Raw genomic sequence first — 18687 nt, 5'->3', positions numbered from 1 at the left:
CAGAAGTGGCTCTCCTAAATAAAAGGATCTCTGGTGGACATAAATGTCCATGGAAATGCATTGCCCAAAACTTTTCAGTTGCTAAACAAGTCACAACTGGACAATCTTCTATTATTGGAGATATTAAGACACTTAAAAAACAAAATCTGGAATCCCTGGATGATGTATAGGAGTATAATGCGGAGAGTACCAACCAAGTCAGTTCATGGTGAAGTGACGACCTCTCAAGCCAAAACACATCACTTGCTAATAAAAAAAGAACCACGGCCTGATGGATGAGTTAATTCTTGTGGAGTGCTCCTATATTTATTACAGCGATAATAGATAATGTTTTGGCTACCCAAGGCCTTTTGGCAATTATCGTATGACCCACTGACTTTGGGGACTGTAACTGTACATGAAGGGGGTTATTTATCATAGGCCGACTGTTAGAGACTTTTTTCTTTACCTCGAATGCACTCCAAAACTTTTTTTAAAAAAAAAACCTGAATGGCAAAAACCCAAATATGAGAGTTTGAGTCCCTTATCCTGAAAACTTCAGTCAAAAAAACCCTCAAAACGCTGTAATCATTCAAGTTTTCAGGCAAAACGCTTCAGGAAAAAAGGCTATTGACTCCTACATGACCTCGACAGGTTTTAGGTGGTGTATTTTTGCATTCAAGCTATTACCAGGGTCAATGTATAATAAATCTTGGATATTCAAGTTTTTTTGGCTCAACCCGAAAATTTGAGTTTTGCCTAAAAAAAAGACTACTTGAAAACTCGAATTTTCGTGGAAAAAACAACTCTAACCTTAGGAATTGTCCCCCAAAATGTTACAGTTGAAGTGACTACTCTTTTAATAAACCCACACGGATATCTTTGTTTCTGAGAATTTTTATTATATGGAATGAATAATGCAGGTGACAAAACAACAATGTAAAATGTGGGAAAACTCAAAATCAGGGGATGAATATTTGAGGTTTCACTGTATTTCCAAATAGCTGAGCATCGGGAACATCTTGCATACTTTGTGTCTGGGTGTTCCCTAGATACTGCAGCTTTTCTCTATGGTGTGCTTGTTTACATCACCTTATCAACGGCATCTTTGCCAACTCCTATTCCCTCAGAGAAATGCATTGTGACTACAGCACTAATTTAGCCTAACCTGAACTTGTTTTTTCTTTTTTTTTGCATTTTTTTTCTCTGCCGCTTTTTCCTAGCAAAATATAGTTTAAAATGCTCTCGTCTTTGATACATGGGTGGATGAGCTAGACTCCTTTAGACTAGGGCCAGACCTTACGGATCTCGGCCTGCATTTCTCCACTGCTCATCTGCTGTTCCAAGTACCTGCACCCAAATAAATTGCCTTGGCTCGGGTGCAGCCAGACGCGGTGGATTTTGGTGGTGAAACACATTTCTCCGCATGTTGAGATCCGCAATGTCTGGCCCTAGCCTAAGATTTCACCACCATCAAACCAGTGTTGACTATATAGTGCATGGGGCAAAAATGTATTTCAATGTCAGCTTTAGGCTTTGCCCCTGATCAGAATGGCATTGTATAATAATTACAAGTAGTGGGCTGGAGTTGTTGGTGTTTGCACTAAACCTTTTTTCCCTCCCCAATAAGTAAATATTTCAATTCTATTTAGCTACATAATACTTGGATGAAATAAAGTGGGGGAGCAAGTGAGATAATGCACTATTCATAAATAGAGAGAGAGAGTGAGAGAGAAATATATCTCTATATAGAGAGAGAGAGAGATCGATCGATATAGATAGATAGATAAAGATCGAGATAGATAGATAAAGATCGAGATAGATAGATAGATAGATAGATAAAGATCGAGATAGATAGATAGATAAAGATCGAGATAGATAGATAGATAAAGATCGATATAGATAGATAGATAAAGATCGATATAGATAGATAGATAAAGATCGATATAGATAGATAGATAAAGATCGATATAGATGGATAGATAAAGATCGATATAGATGGATAGATAAAGATCGATATAGATGGATAGATAAAGATCGATGTAGATGGATAGATAAAGATCGATGTAGATGGATAGATAAAGATCGATATAGATGGATAGATAAAGATCAATATAGATGGATAGATAAAGATCGATATAGATGTATATTGAGATAGAGATATATATATATATATTTATTTATATATATATATATATATATATATATATATATATATATATATATATATATACACACACATAACTGGAAATTCTATATAACTGGAAATTCGGGATTACCTCAAACCAATAATTTTTCAGCTATGAATAATTCTGTTGCCTAAACAAATAATGAAGATTTTTATAACAACGGCCAATTGACTTTCAAAATATATTTAAATATAACAAAAATGTAAGAAACTAAAACCATTCTGATTACAATGTTCTATGTGCACTTTAAATACAGAAATTCCCATGGGCTGCTGTTGTAGGGCCACATTAAATCCTCTGCACCGACGGGCTCATTAAGCTGTGCTCAAAAACATTGCAATCAGGAGCCTGTGTAAAATGCTAGAAACCTGGTGTAAAAGCTGTATAAAACAAATGGTGAATTAAGAAGGTGTATGTTTTATTTTACACTGCTGGAATTGACGTCTTTATTTTACACCACTACAGACCTCACGTAATCCATTAAAGTCTGTGAGAAAAATTTAAGCAACAAGTAAATTCTGACTGAGGTTCCTCTGTAAGAAAATGCAAAAGTTAAAAAAAAAAATGCAATGTATTTTCCCAAAGCATTTTTAAATGACTGCTTCTGTTTACACAAATGTGTGTAATTGATTGCCCCTTTTTTTTTTTTTTTTACACAGGCCCCTAATCACTATTTTTATTTTTCAACATATGGTAAACCTGTAAAACTGTTTTTTTTCCCCCCTCATTACCTCATTTATGTTTAGAACTATATGTTAAATGGTTATATTATTTTTTCAACTTGTTCATATGTTTGTTTAGAAATGTTATTTCAGCTTAAATATAAATGTACAATTTCTATTCCTATTCCTTTTTTTTTTTTTGGTTACTGGTCTGTTTTTGATGGGTAATAGTGATAAATCACTAATTTATAAATAATAAGATATATTATAGTAACTTTTATTTTCTAATGTGTCCTGTGCATGGCTTGTTCCACCTAATTTTCTGCGTTCCTTTAGCGTGAATGAATGAACATCAAACCTCAGTGACTCGGTACATATCTAGAGAGCATCATATTCTATGAGTGGCAGACGGTGACCTACTGTATTTATTTTTCACATTCCAAGCAAAAAATCACATTTCTGCCATAATAGTTGGCATCATACAAGCAGGGCTTTGCTCAAGTCTTTGCTTCGCCCTTGGTAATTATCCTCTCTGGGGCCTATTACTGACAATCCAACCTGTGACTCCCTGGCATGGTTCTTGTAACACTTTATATCCAGGCATTCCACCCTGCAGCTTCTAGCATTCACTTATTATTGTCTTTGTATTGCTTGTTATATTGCTACTTTGTTTATCGAGTCAAATGCAGACTGTATGCGTTTCCAGCCAAGGAGAAAATGCCCTTCATGTTGAGATATATATATATATATTCAGTACATGTGGCAGTTTATTTAGGTGCCTTCCTAAATGGACAATAATACAGAAAAAGTTCACCAAAGTTATTTAAATCTGGCCCGTTCCCCACACGTTGTGTCTTTGAATATCGATTAATTCCTCATATCTCCCACTCCTCCACTATCCTCAAAGACACAAGAAAGGGAATACTTGGTGTAGTGCTGCAATGTTAGTGAGCAGATCCCTGCTAAAGATTGTACTCGCAGGATCCCACTGATCATGTAGGCAAACAAGCTCCCAGGAATCGGGTTCTCCCTCTCGTAGTGCAGTCTGCTGCTGTCTGTTCCACTTGCCCACGATCCTTCCTTCACTTTCTGGTTGTTTCAGATAAACTACGGGTCTCCAGGGGGATCAATCACGGAACTCTGTGGGCTGGAAAACGTTTTCAAGGGGCAAAGAAAGGGCTCAGAAGGTTTGGTTAAGCTTTATTATTACAAATATCCAGACTTACATTTAATACTGAAACATTCGGCCTAACGCGTTTCGTGAGAATCTCACTTCCTCAGAGGAGACACAATGTGTTCCCAAAGAGACTCTGCGTGTGGGGAACGGGCCGGATTTAAATAACTTTGGTGAGCCTTTTCTGTATTATTGTCCATTTAGGAAGCGCACACTCACTATATTGTCTTCATTGTCTTTTGGAATTTGGAGTCCCTTTTGTGCTGGGCATCCATTTATAGTTGCACAAGGTGTATGCTCAAACTTTAAGTTTACAGTATTTGGGTGGCTTGCCTTTACAGCTTTGTTTTGGGCACCTGTTTCTCAGTACTTTAGACTGGGCACAAAAATAATCGGTGAGCATACACTGTGCCACAGTTCTCCTTAGGGCTAGTAGAAGTATGGTAGCTTCATTTTGAGCATCTCTTGGACGTAGGATTCCAAGTATTGTTGGACCAGCAATGATTTTGAGCACACCACACTATTTAATGTGCACACTGGCAGCACCCTTCAAGTACATTATTTATTTATGATTACAGATATGGGATCCGTTATCCAGAAACCCATTATCCAGAAAGCTCTGTATTACAAAAAGTCCTACTCCCACAGACTCCATTTTAATCAAATAATTCAAATTTTTAAGCACCATTTCCCTTTTCTCTTTAATCATAAACCAGTACCTTGTACTTGATCTCAGCTAAGATATAATCAATCCTTATTGGAGGCAAAACAATCCCATTGGGTTTAATTTATGTTTAAATGATTTCTAGTAGACTTAAATGGATGGTTCACCTTTAAATTAGCTTTTAGTATATCATAGAATAGCCAATTCTAAGCAACTTTTCAATTGGTTTTAATTTTTTTTTTTTTTTTATATAGTTTTATAATTATTTGCCTTTTTCTTCTGACTTTCCAGCTTTCAAATTGGCATCGCTGACCCCATTTAAAAAGCAAATGCTCTGTAAAGCCACAAAAGTATTGTTATTGCTAATTTTTATTTCTCATATTTGTATTCAGGCCTCTACTATTCATACTCCAGTCTCTTATTCAAATCAATGCATGGTTGCTAGGGTAATTTGGACCCCAGCAACCAGACTGCTGAAATTGCAAACTGAAGAGCTACTGAATAAATATCGAAATAACTCTGGAACCTTGAATAATAAAAAAGGAAAACCAATAGCAAATTGTATCAAAATATCACACTCTACATCATACTAAAAGTTATCTCAAACTCCTTTAAAGTGGACCTGTCACCCAGACACACAAATCTGTATAATAAAATTCCTTTTCAAATGAAACATGAAATCCAATTTCTATTATTTATTAGAGCATTTAGAGCTGTTGTAAGCTTATTTAAAAATCTCAGCTGTCAATCAAATATTGCCTGCCCCTCCTCTATGCCTTAGGCATAGAGTCGGGGCAGACAATTACTTTCACTTTCCATTCAGCACTTCCTAAATGTCACTGCATTTCCCACATTCCCCCCTTCTCTTTACTGTTTAATTGTGTAACCAGGGCATGGGGATGGACATCAGGTCCCCCATCCTGGTGCACAAACAAGATTCTGAGATGATACAAGACTTACCTTAATAACAGTGTCCACAAAATGGCTCCTGCCTGCTTGCTATAATTGTGAATTCCCAGACTGACGGAAACAAGATTCAAATAATTTATATAGTGTAATTAAAGTTAATTGTACTTGACTAAAGTGATAAAATATGATTTTGTATAAATTTTTTGGGGTGACGGGTCCCCTTTAAGGTATGGAGATCCAAATTACAGAAAGATCCCTTATCCAGAAAACCCTAGGTCACGAGCATTCTGGATAACATCTCCCATACCTGTACTTGTATATGAAAATGAAGTAGTGGAAAAATTCTTTGTTTGTACCATGGGAAATAAATACCATTTAAACTGTCAGATTTGTATTTTCTGTTATCTAAAAACTGCATAAGAATTTGAGTAAGTAAAACGTTGGTCTTTCAGAGGCAGCTCTATGTCTGTATGCAATGTGTTGCTCGGATTTAACTATGCCTGTGAAATATATACATATGAAGGACAAACTCTTGATTGGTTTGATGTTTGCTTTTATTTGGATATCCTTGAGACTATAACAGGGCTTCACTGGGGGTCTTTATCAACACTGGGCAAATTTGCCCATGTGCAGTAACCCATGCCAACCAATAATATTGCTGCACTCATTGTTCTACTTGCAGCTGGCTTTAAAAATCTAATCACCGATTGGTTGCTATAGGTAACTGCCCATGGGCAAATTTGCAAAGTGTTGATAAATGAGTCCCACTGTGTTTATGTGCTAAGGGCACATTCATTGCATGTAGCTGATCCAGGCCTATAGGCATATAAAGACTATAAACTTGCCAATGGACTATTAATTGGGGTTCCCTGTTGGGAGGGGCCTGCTAACATAGTTCCATGGGACACCATGATTTCTGATAGTGGCCCTGGTAGGAATATGACTCAGTACACACATGAGCAGGCATGTTTATTCTTGCATATCATTATTATCGTCATTTATGTATATAGTACTAGCAAGGTATGCAGTGCTTTACCTTAAAGCGGCTGTTCACCTTTAAATTAACTGTTGAAGTATGATCAGACAATTTGCAATTGTTTTTAAATTTTTATTTGTGTTTTTTGAGTTATTTAGCTTTTTATTCAGCAGTTTTCAGTTTCTGCAGTCTGGTTGCTAGGGTCCAAGTTACCCTAGAAACCATGCACTGACATGAATAATAGACAGGAATATGAATAGGAGAGGCCTGGCTAGAAAGATGAGTTATAAAAAGTAGCAATAACAATACATTCCTAGCCGTACAGTGCATTTGTCTTTTTTAGATGGGGTCAGAAGAGGAAGGAAAATATTTCAAAAACTATAAAAACAAAAGTAGAAAACATTAAGACCAATAGAAAAGTTGCTTAGAATTGACCATTCTATAACAATAAGGGGCAGATTTATCAAGGGTCGAATTTGAAAAACTTCGAAATTCGAATTCAAAAAGTTTTTCGATCGAATAGGTCCGTTCTCAATCGTATTCAAATCGTAGGAAAGTAATAGCACGTTCGAATTGTACAATTTGAAGTTATTCCCCCAAAAAACGTCGATTTTTCAAAGCCCACCAATTGACTCCAAATACGTTCTAGGAGGTCCCCCGTAGACTAAAACAGCAATTCGGCAGGTTTTAGATGGCAAATGGTCGAAGTTGAATTTTTAAAGAGACAGTACATGATAAATTTTGAAATTCGAAGTTTCACAAAAATTAGCTCGAAATTCGAACAGTTGAATAATTCGAAAACTACAAATAAAAAATGAAAACCTATTACAAATTGTCTCAGAATATCATGCTCTATATAAATGCAATGCAGCCCCGACTGGAACATTTTCTCCAATTTTTATCAAAATCTTAATTGATAAATTTTTTTTTTCCTGTGATCCAAAACCCAGAGCAGCGCTTTTATGATCGAAAACTCTTAGAGAAGAGGGGAGAACTGTCAATCATTATAGGTTGATGAACAATGGTACAGGTACAGGATTCATTTTCCAGAAACCCATTATCCAGAAAGCTCCGAATTATGGAAATCTGATCCAAACTACGATATAATGAATCCTTATTGGAAGCAAAACCAGCCCATTGGGTGTGTTTAATGTTTACATGATTTTCTAGTAGACTTAAAGGGGTGGTTCAACTTTAAGATAACTTAGTATGTTATAGAATTCTATAGCCAATTCAAAGCAACTTTTCATTATTTATTTTTTATAGTTATTTGCAGCTTTCAAATGGGCGTCGCTAACCCCTTTTAAAAATCAAATGCTCAGTAAGGCTACAAATGTATTGTTATTGCTACTTTTTATTTCTCATCTTTCTATTCAGGCTCTCTCCTATTCATATTCCAGTCTATTATTTACATCAATGAATATTATATAAATAAAAAAATATTAATTTCAACCCTAGTTACCAGATCGCTTTCAATGCAAATTGAAGAGCTGCTAAATAAAAAGCTAAATAACTCAGAAACTTTCAATAATAAAAAATGCAAACCAATTGCAAACTATGTCAGAATATCACTCTCTACATCTTACTAAAAGTTATTTCAAAGGTGAACAGCCCCTTAGGGCAGGGGCACACGGGCAGATTCAGGGAGATTTAGTCGCCATGAGATTTACCACCTCTTCTTTGGGCGACAATCTCCTCAAACTGCCTTCCGCCAGCTAAAATCACCGGCAGCAATGCACTTGCAGCGCTTCGATTTCCGAAGTCGCTCAAAGTTGCCTCACGAGGAAGCTTTGGGCAACTTCGGAAATCGAAGCACCGCCGTTTTCTCATTATAGCAGGGGGAAGACCGTTTGGGGAGATTGTCGTCCCGAAGAAGAGGCAATTAGTCGCCAGGCAAATAAATCTCCCTGAATCTACCCCTGTGCCCCCTGCCCTTAAGGTATGAAGATCCAAATTATGGAAAGATTTGTTATCTGGAAAGCCCCAGGTCCCAAGCATTCTGGATAACCGGTCCTATACCTGTACATCATTGTCGATTACTGTAAGTTGTAAAAAGGCTTTTTTTTCCTATATAGGAAACATGTATTTCATTTTTGTTTTTGATAGAATGTCCCCTTTAAGAAACACTATCATGTACAGTAGCACAGGGGTCCCCAACTTTTTTTCCCAAGGACCGGTCGGTCGGGAGGTGGTCGGGGAGGTTGTCTGAGGGGGTCGGGGAGGTTGTCAGGAGGGGTCGGGGAGGTTGTCGGAGGGGTCAGTGTCCAATTGGGGCGCCCCAGCGTCCATTTTGGATGCACCGCTGGGGATGTACTGAGGATTGGGCTGAAATTAAATGTGGCTCTGTCATGTGACTGTACATTGCTGCCGGCTAAAAGCCATTCTTTTTACATATGCAAATAGGGTAACACAGTTAATGGTTAGCGACGTGTCTGTTAACCCATAGCAACCAAGAGCAGCTTAGCAGGTCAGCTGTTTGAAAACAAATGATCTGGTTGCTATGGGTAACTAGACGTTGGTAAGCATTTAATTACATTATTGTTATGTAATGTTTATATTTGACATTACCCGTTACATTATCTAGGGTTGTCACCTTTGCTGATGGTTAAACCCGAACACGGGGGGCAGGACAGAAAACATTAGGGGTGGGGCAGTGATGCAGGAACCAGCATGATGACATCAGAGGTGGACACAATGATGTTGGTGGAGTTATGACACCAGGGAAATGTTATTGCATCACTTAGATGTAGGGATGCACCGAATCCAGGATTTGGTTCAGGTTTCGGCCTTTTTCAACAGGATTCGACCGAATCCTTCTGCCCGGCCATATGCAAATTAGGGTCTGGGAGGGAAATTGCGTGAGTTTTTGTCACAAAACAAGGAAGTAAAAATTTTTCCCCTTTCCACCCCTAATTTGCATATACAAATTTCGGATTCGGTTGGGTATTTGGCCGAATCTTTCGTGAAGGATTCGGGGCCTCGGCCGAATCCAAAATAGTGGATTCCCTACTTAGATGCAACTGGCTGGATTTCTATCACAATGTTTTAAAGTGTTGATGCCCAGTTTAAAACTACACCGGCGGCAACCCTATATTCTGCTTGATGATTAAGCCCAATCCTTTAATTACAGGAATGAGATCTATTATACAGAAATCAGTTATCCAGAAAGCTCTGAAATACAGCATTGCTAATTTAGAAAAAAAAAACCATTATTTTTGATTGATTTGCTTTTTTTTTGTATCTGTAATAATAAGAAATGAACTGTACTTGATAGTAACTAAGCCATGTTGAGGTGAGATGTCAGTATTTAAATGCTTTTTATGTATTGGCCAGATTATCGATCGGGTTTTATAAGGCTGAAAACCGAACAGGCCTTCCAAAAAACAAAGTGTTCGGGTCAAAACCGAACAGGTGGCAACCCGAACTACAACTCCCACAATTCCTAGTTGTACTGGAGGCTCATCGTTTTCCTGTGTGTTTGGTGCAGCGATTAGGGATGGGCAAATTTTTCACCTTGTTTCGCCGCAAAAATTACGCCCGTAGACTTGTATGGCGTTGTGCGTCCAAAAAAAAAAGACGCACATAGACTTTAATGGGCGTCTGCGACATTTCGCCGGTGGCAAATTTTTAACGAAACAGGTCAAATTCACCCATCCCTAGCAGCGATTAGTTCCTGGGGACTTGGATGGTGGTGAAGTGAAGTCTCGGCAGCAGCAGCCCCTGCTCTAGTTCCCGTGCATTTCCCCCCCCCCCCGCCTCTCTCACGTGATTGGTTGCTGCCGGCAGCAGGTCACAGTGTAGGGGAGGGGCCCTTGCTTCTCATCAGTGTTGGAAGGGGGAGCGGGGAAAGAGCAGTTGTGTGCTGGAGCTGCCGCAGCCTGTCAGCCGTGCTCCCTTCACCTGCCCAGGGATGAGAAAGAGAGGCGAGCCGGGGGCCCCGGAACATGAGAACTTTGTCAGGGCCCCACTGGACAGGGAGTGCAGTATAAAGCACAAACTGACAATCGCCGGCACAAAGGCACATTTTCCACACGACTCCGACTGCGACAGCAACGGCATGAAGAGGTTCGGCAGGTACTGAATGGGCAAGGGCTGTCACACACTTGTGCTTGTGTTCTGTTGGCTTTTTGTCAGAGTGGTTTATATAGAGTCTCTTGGATCCCACACGGATACACTGCACTGCACCTCCAAGCCTTCCCCTCTCCTGCTGAGCTTGCCACTCATTGTCTGCTCATTGGCATGGCCAGTCCACCAATATATTCCCCATATAGTCTCTGCTGGGACTGATGCAGACTTTTCAGTATGAGGGCCCCTCACTAGTCCCTCTCTGATGCTACTGGCTGGACCCCCAGCTGGAAATCCCTTGTGTAACAGTATCATCCTGCTGTGCAGCCCCTGTTTACTTGTGAGTGCTGTGAGCACAACTTTGAGGGAACATTGACTTCATTTTGCTTCATTTCATCTTAGAATTTTTTAGTATAGGCTTGAGTATAGGCTCTGTGCCATCACCTTCTCAGCTCAAATAACTGAAAACTTTGCTCTCATGGTTGTTTTGGTTATTCTAGAACTAGGGATGCACCGAATCCACTATTTGGGATTCGGCCGAATCCCAGAATCCTGGTTGAAAGATTCGGCGGAATAGCGAACCGAATCCTAATTTGCATATGCAAATTAGGGTCAGGAAAGGAAAAAGTGGAAAAAAATCTTTTGTGACGAAAAATCACGTGATTTCCTTACGCGCCCCTAATTTACATATGCAAATGAGGGTTCGGCCAGACAGAAGGATTCGGCCGAATCCTGCTGAAAAAGGCTGAATCCCTGCCGAATCCTGAACCGAATCCTGGATTCGGTGCATCCCCATCTAGAACGGCACCTTATGCAAAGCAATTCAAACAAATTATTGGATAGCAGCCGTGTTTGTGTGTACTCAGCTCAGTCTACAGATGGAACACAGTTCAGTGACTATCCCAGGCACCCCTCTTAAATAACTACACATTAATATTGCCTCCAGGGTTCACCCACCCAGCCCCTATATTCAGCAGTTTCCATATGTATATCAGACTTGTCGGCCTTTGGGTCTGCACTGATAAACACTGTGTGTTTGCTTTCAAAGATCTAATATAATATCTAATATTGTTTACTGTTTTGCATACTGTACGATTGCTGAATAGCAACTGAACCACCATTAATGTTTCATAAACGAAGACAGACAGTGGTTAATTGGTGTGCACCTGCTATGGGATGAATACTTTCCCATATAAAAATAGTACAAGTATGGGACCTGTTATCCAGAATGCTTGGGACCTGTGGTTTTCCGGATAACAGATCTTTCCTTAACTGGGATCTTCATACCTTATGTCTACAAAAAAAAAAATCATACAAACATTAAATCAACCCAATAGGCTGGTTCTGCTACCAATAAGGATTTAGTTTGCACAATGAATGGTTAGCAACATATCTTCTAACCCATAGCAACCAATAAGCAGCTAGCCGGTTAGCTGTTTGAAAACAAATATCTGGTTGCTATGGGTAACTAGATGTGGATAATTTTATTACATTATTATTATTATATAAAGTTATTGGTTTATATTTAACATTACCCTTTACATTATCCCTCTAATTGACTGGCCACAATGCCTGACCCAAAAAATAAGGTTAAGGTTTCCAGGTAGTAGCGAACTACAACTCCCAGAATTCCTAGTTGTACGGGTGGCTCATCGTTTTCCTCTGTGTTTAGTACAGCGATCAGTTCAGGTATGGGACCTGTTATCCAGAATGCTTGGGACCTGTGGTTTTCCAGATTTGGATCTTCATACCTTAAGTCTGCTCATATAAACATTAAATAAACCCAATAGGCTGTTTTATCTGTTGGTGCTGAACAAACGCAACCTTTGTATATAAATATTTTTTTTTTCTTTATGGTGTTTCTGTTTATTTAAGAGCAGCTTTCTGGCTGAAGGTTAAACTACCTGGTGTGTGTGTATTTTGTATTATATGACTAGTCTTACGGTATCTTAACTTGTAGCAATTTTCTTTCTATGTTATTACTGTCTAACTTTTTCCAAGTATAATTAAAGACATGTCTGTGGGGGCCAGGTTATATTAAAGTAATGATATTGTATAAAAAGGTCTTAAAAGCATGTGGACAGGCCATGGGTCCATAGAAGTTAGTGGTGAATGGTTTGAAACCCCTGGGAAAGTTCCAGTGTCCGTTGGCACATAAAAAGATGTGCTGAATGTGGTTCATAGAACTGTACTTTAGTTTGGACAGCCCTATCCTGTTTCAAACATCATGTAGTATCATCTCTAGGAACCTTTGGATAAAGGTGCAATGATAATTTTATACAGACATAGGAACTGTTATCCAGAATGCTTGGGATCTAGGGTTTTCCAGATAAGGGATATTTTTGTAATTTGGATCTCTATACCTTATGTCTACTAAAAAATTTTTTTAGACATTAAACCCAATAGGAGGGGTTTGCCTACAATTAGGATTACTTGTATCTTAGCTGGGAGTAAGTAAATGTACTGTTTTATTATTACAGAGAAAGAAAAATGATCTCTAAAAAATCTCGAGTCTGGCCTTCCTTTAAAGGAATTGTTCAGTGTAAAAATAAAACTGGGTAAATAGATAGGTTGTGCAAAATAAAAAAAATATTTCTAATATTGTAAGTTAGGCAAAAATGTAATGTATAAAGGCTGGAGTGACTGGATGTGTAACATAATAGCCAGAACACTACTTCCTGCTTTTCAGCTCTCTTGGTTTACACTGACAGAGACTTGAGGGGGGGGGGCCACATGGGTCATATCTGTTGCTTTTGAATCTGAGCTGAATGCTGAGGGTCAATTACAAACTCACTGAACAGAAATGTACCATGTGGCCCCCCTTCAAGTCGCTGACTAGCTAAGAGTTATAGAGCTGAAAAGCAGGAAGTTGGATTCTGGCTGTTTTATTAGACATCTGTTCACTCCAGCCTTTATACATTACATTTTTGGCTAACTAACTATTAGAAACATTTTTTTTATTTTGCACAGCCTATCTATTTACACAGTTTTTATTTTCACACTGAACTATTCCTTTAAGAGCTTTCTGGATTACGGATTCCGTACCTGAACATGGGACAAAATAGAATAACATTGATTGCATAGTTACAAATATGGAAATAGAAAAATTGTCTGGGGCCACACATGAAATACACAAACACTTTTCATTTGGAAAATTAAAGAAAATACACAGAAAAGAACTAAAATACCAGTTAGATAACCAGATGGAGCCAAACATTGGAATATGGGACACCTGGATATTAAACAGACTTATTATTATATTATTATTACTAACTGGGAAATGGACAGAGTCCCCCTTCCTCCCTACTCCATAGGTCACCACATTGTTACAACCTGGCAAAGTACCGGTAAGCCTGTTCCTAAAAAGACAAGGTGGTTAATGTGTCTGGATTTAGAGAGCACAAAGTGTTATTCCACTCTCGTTTTCTCTGTATTTCCATAAATTTATTTCTTAATTTCTTTGTTTTTTTCCCCTTCTCTTCCTTTTCTCTCTCCTTCAAGCTGGGCCGCATTCATATCCATCCTGGGGGCTGCATGTTGGACACCCCTGCTTTAAAGTCTTTATATACAATTGCCAGTTTTGTTTATACAAATTTTGTATGTCAAAATAATGTGTGTGTTTATGACATTATTTTGCACATTGTGGAACTGACAAAGTCTGTTAGAATCCGTGGAAACCGCAAGGGTCATAATACATTTTTTTTCATTGTTTTTTTAAAGGTTTTTTAAGCAAGTTTTTTTTTTTTCAGATGGTTGTTTTTACTTATAGCGTCCTTTTGCAGTAGAGTGGCCAAGCTATTACACAGTCGACCACAATATAAGATGCAGCAAGGTCATTTGTAATTCTGCACCAGATATTGACACAGCTTTTTAAATAGGATCCTTCGAGATACGCGGTATCATTCTACACTTGAGCGCAACTTTGTGTATTTTATACAGTATGTGCTGTTTTTCATCTGCACAAACGAGCCAGCAGGCAAAATGTGCTTCTGAATCAAAGATAAAGGTCTGAGAACAGTTTAATGATCCTTTAGTGCCAGAGCAGTGCTGGAATGAAAAGGCTCTAGAGCACTTGGCACCACAGGTAGGGTTGCCACCTGGTCCGGTGAAAATGATGGTTGATCCCAATGTTATTAATAGGGAAAAAGATAAATATATAGGAAGCCCGGTATTTTTTTCCAGAAAAGGTGGCAACCCTAATTACAGAAGATGGCTTGCAACAGGGTGCTGTGTGGGGATTCAAGCTTCCGCCTCAGTGGCCAGTGTTAACACTTGGAACAGGTGGTGGGGGTAAAATCTGAGAGGACACAGCCCTCTTGGCCCACCTTGTTCTGACGTCCAGAAATGGGACATGTCTGGCAGCAACCATTGTCAGGAATGAAGACAGCCGTTGCGAGGACCACATCAACGAACCAATGCAGTCCTCAATCCAGTGGGATTTTTAAACCTGACATCTGATTTCTGGCTAGATATCGGTCAGGGAAGCCTGTAGGATGGCCCCATACTCTGGCCAATAAGCTGCCGACTTGGTCTGTTTTCAGCTTTCATCAACCCGTATATGGTTACCTTTAGGCTTAATTATTTAATTTAAATGTACTCGTAGGGGTAAATTTACTAAAGGGCGAAGTGACTAACGCAGGCAAAATTTCGCCAGCATGACGTCATTGCGGTACGTAGCCGATTTATGTAACTTCGCTAGCGAAGGATATATATTCTATCGGTACTTCGCTCCCTAATGGCTACCGAATTTGCACTCTGGCGAATGGACGTAACTGCGCATATTCACTAAGATGCGGATTTTACTGAACGTTACCTCTTGCGCCAGACTTGCCTTCGCCACCTCAGACCAGGCGAAGTGCAATAGAGTAGATAGGGCTTCCTTCAAAAATTGGTGAACATTTTTCTAAATCCCAAAAAACGCTGGCGACTTTTCCTTTTTCAGGGTGATAGGCTGAAGAATAGCGTAAATTTTTTTTGGGGTAACCAGCTTCCCCCCTACATTTCCTAACACATGGCACATAAACTATACACAGGTCTCATGTGTAGGGCAATATAACAACTCTATTTTATTTTATTAAGGTTTCCTGGGCTTGTGTAGTGTAATGCATTTGCTGCAACATATATGTTCATTGAACGATAACTTCCCTCCGTATGCAAATTAGGCAACGCTAGTGCACTTTGCTTGGCGCAGTAACGATAGCGCAACTTCGCCAGCATTTGGCGCCCTGGACGCAACTTAGAATTTTAGTGAATTAGCATTGTCCTGGTGAATCTATGCCTGGCAAAGTGTTGCGATGTGAACGAAGCCGTCGCTGACGAATTTTCGGAGGTTAGTGAATTTGCCCCGTAGTGTTGTAGCTGAGGCTGCCTACTGTTTGCAAAGATAAGCAGGTTAACGACCCCTTTAAATTATTAATTCCTTCCTTTATGTCAGAGGTAGCTGTTTATAAGGCTGATGAAATGGCTGATGTACCATAGAAGTATATGTACATGGTGTGAAAAGCATGTGTACTGCTTGACTTGTCACCCCAAAGATAACATGCAGTTTTCTGTGCAGATACACAAGGTAACCAAAAAGGCTGTGGATATTTGATGTACAAAAATAGATTAATGTGCAGTAGCTACTATTTCTCTTTCTCTTGTAGCCCATCAGTGAGCTGCAAGTGGTTGGCAATGAATATGTCCAGAGATGAGCACCTAAGAATTCTGTCACTTCAAATTCAACTGGTAAAACTATCAGTAACTGTGATGCCAAATGTGCTGTAGGAATCAAAATCAATTCCCAGTCCATGTGATTTGTTTTCGGAGTGCAGGGTAGTAGAATCACAGATCACTTTTTCATCTTTTTGTGCCATTATTATTTCTCTTGCCTAGATACTGAGAACAAATGAATATAATCGTAGGGGGCACCATAAAGATTATAAATAAATAAAAGAATGGTTCTCCATCCTGCTCATTGTAGGCCATTTATGGTTTTTCAGCTGCAGGAGCTACAGGAATGTAATCCTAATGCAGCCCTTTTTATCAGTTGTAATAATGAGTTGAATTGTGTTTTTGGCATTTTAACACCATTCTGAAAGAAACAGAAAGGGCAGTATAATTATAATGCAGACTGACAGCACATTGGAAATATAATACATGGCAGATCAGCAGTAACTGTAACAAGAGCTGCCCATTGTGATAAATCCACTCGATGTACTGTGTTTGAAGTGCAAGTGTAAATTTAGGATCAGGTTATGTAATGTACAGCACTCAGATGCAAAGTATAGTGTTCTTCATCATTTCAGCCAAGTGTCAATTGTGTTGCTTATTTAAAGGGCATTGATTCGTAATTTTCCCTTCGTTCTTTTCTAATGTAAAGTGAATATATGAAATCATAACTATTTGTCGTTTGCTTTCCCCTTACTTCACTTAAATAACCATACACATAGCTAGTGATTTTAGCCTTGCCAAATCTGGCATTATCTTGGGTTGGATGGATTCTACCATCTTAAGGTGGCAATACACGGGCATACTTTTATCGTTCTGCGATGAACGATCGCATCGTTAAACGATTGTCTGACCATTGTTTTACCATACGATATGCCATCCACGGAGAACAATTATATGAACAGATATAATCGTATAGTTTGCCAAAAGAAATGAAAGATTATACATCAACGTACAATGCGATATAAACTTGTGGCGGAAGCAGGATGTACAGCATACAGGAAGTGATGTAAAACATTAGTCGTCGATGGATGGTTTGTGGCCGAAAGTTCCTTCGGGTACGGACGAACGTTGTTCAACAAACGATCTGTGGAATGACTTTGTTTATGGATTCAAAGCAAAGAGCTGCACTTGCTATAGTTACCTCCCACAGCTATCACAACATGTTCTACTTGCCTTTTTTCAAGAAGCTAATAGGGGCCATGAGTACCAGTTCTACTAATCCTCCTTGAAGGTTCTTAGGATTGTTTGGCTCCGTAGCATACACTTCGTTTTTGTTTTTTTTTGGTTTGATGCCAAATTAGCAGACTGTAACCACCCAGGTAGCAGACCAAATCTGGCTGATCTGATGTTTTTTCATCACTTAACCAAGAATCAGTTCATCATAGGAGCATATGCAGATAAGTTAGGAGAGGACAGCAGCAGCATCCCAAATGCAGTCTTCACCAGATGGGCCAAAAAGCTTCAGTCTGTATAGTATCTGTAGTGGCTCAGATGACAGCTAGTGTTGTCTATTGTATGACCAGCATAACTCTGCTTGCATCTATTACTGCACAAACTTAAGGTGGCCATACACTCACAGATATTTGTTTCGTATGGTATTCAGTGTGTGTATGGTGGGAGATGAGGAGACTGATATTGGCAAAAGACCAATGGTTGCAGGAAAGATCATAATTGTTACGTGTACGCCACATTTGACCTCATCCATGGGGATCCCATCCTTGTCCAGCATTTTCTATTGCAGGAATCCAAAATATGTTGTTGCTTGCGATACAATATGTTGCTTGCAAGCCATTGGTTGGGGATCACTGCTCTAAAGCTTGCTGTAAATTACAAATACGTGTTTGTATTTGTAATATATATTTGTAATTTACAGCAAGCTCTAGAGCAGTGATCCCCAACTAATGGCTCAAAAGCAATGTGTTGCTCACCAAACCCTTTATGTGAGATCATTGGTTAGTTATGTGACATTGCAGCCTGGTTCAGAACTGGGCATCTGCCTGCTCTTAGATGATGATCATATTTATGAATAACGATCTAAACTTCCATGTACTGAGGGATTGGCTGTAGTGTGTTGGGTTGTGTGTAAAGTTGTTGTAGGTTGTGCTTCCAAAGTGGTAAAAAAATGCTCCTAAGGTCGGTCAGTGGTTGAGATCAGGTGCTGTGTAGGTATTTAGGTCAGGGATTAGACAACATAAATTGGACAAGCTGTAAAATATATAGTTTTTTGTATTAGTCTACATCAGAATGCCCAGTCTGCCCTTGTGCATAAAGCTCTTTTAAAGCTGAAATGCAGCCAACAGTGGGGAGCACCATGATATAAATGCTGACTTTGGTGAAAGCCATACTAGCTAAGCTTT

At 39.1% G+C, this 18687-nt stretch overlaps 1 protein-coding gene across 2 annotated transcripts in view; it reads left to right on the top strand.

Moving 5' to 3' along the window:
- The window catches only part of abhd12.L (abhydrolase domain containing 12 L homeolog), a 70821-nt gene that overhangs the window by 12912 nt on the left and 39222 nt on the right, over positions 1–18687 (top strand). Inside the window, exon 1 of one of the 2 annotated variants that reach the window (XM_018262878.2) lies at positions 10387–10627. The exons of the other annotated variant lie outside the window; for it this stretch is intronic. Coding sequence (XP_018118367.1) covers positions 10464–10627 — 164 coding nt within the window. The 5' untranslated portion in view covers positions 10387–10463. Of the gene's footprint in view, positions 1–10386; positions 10628–18687 lie in introns of those variants that run through there. 2 annotated transcript variants of the gene reach the window in all.

Source organism: Xenopus laevis, chromosome 5L, assembly GCF_017654675.1.
Source record: "Xenopus laevis strain J_2021 chromosome 5L, Xenopus_laevis_v10.1, whole genome shotgun sequence".
Classification (NCBI taxonomy): Eukaryota; Metazoa; Chordata; class Amphibia; order Anura; family Pipidae; genus Xenopus; species Xenopus laevis.
The sequence above is the reverse complement of the archived record's forward strand: the minus strand, read 5'-3'. Positions and strand labels throughout refer to the sequence as shown.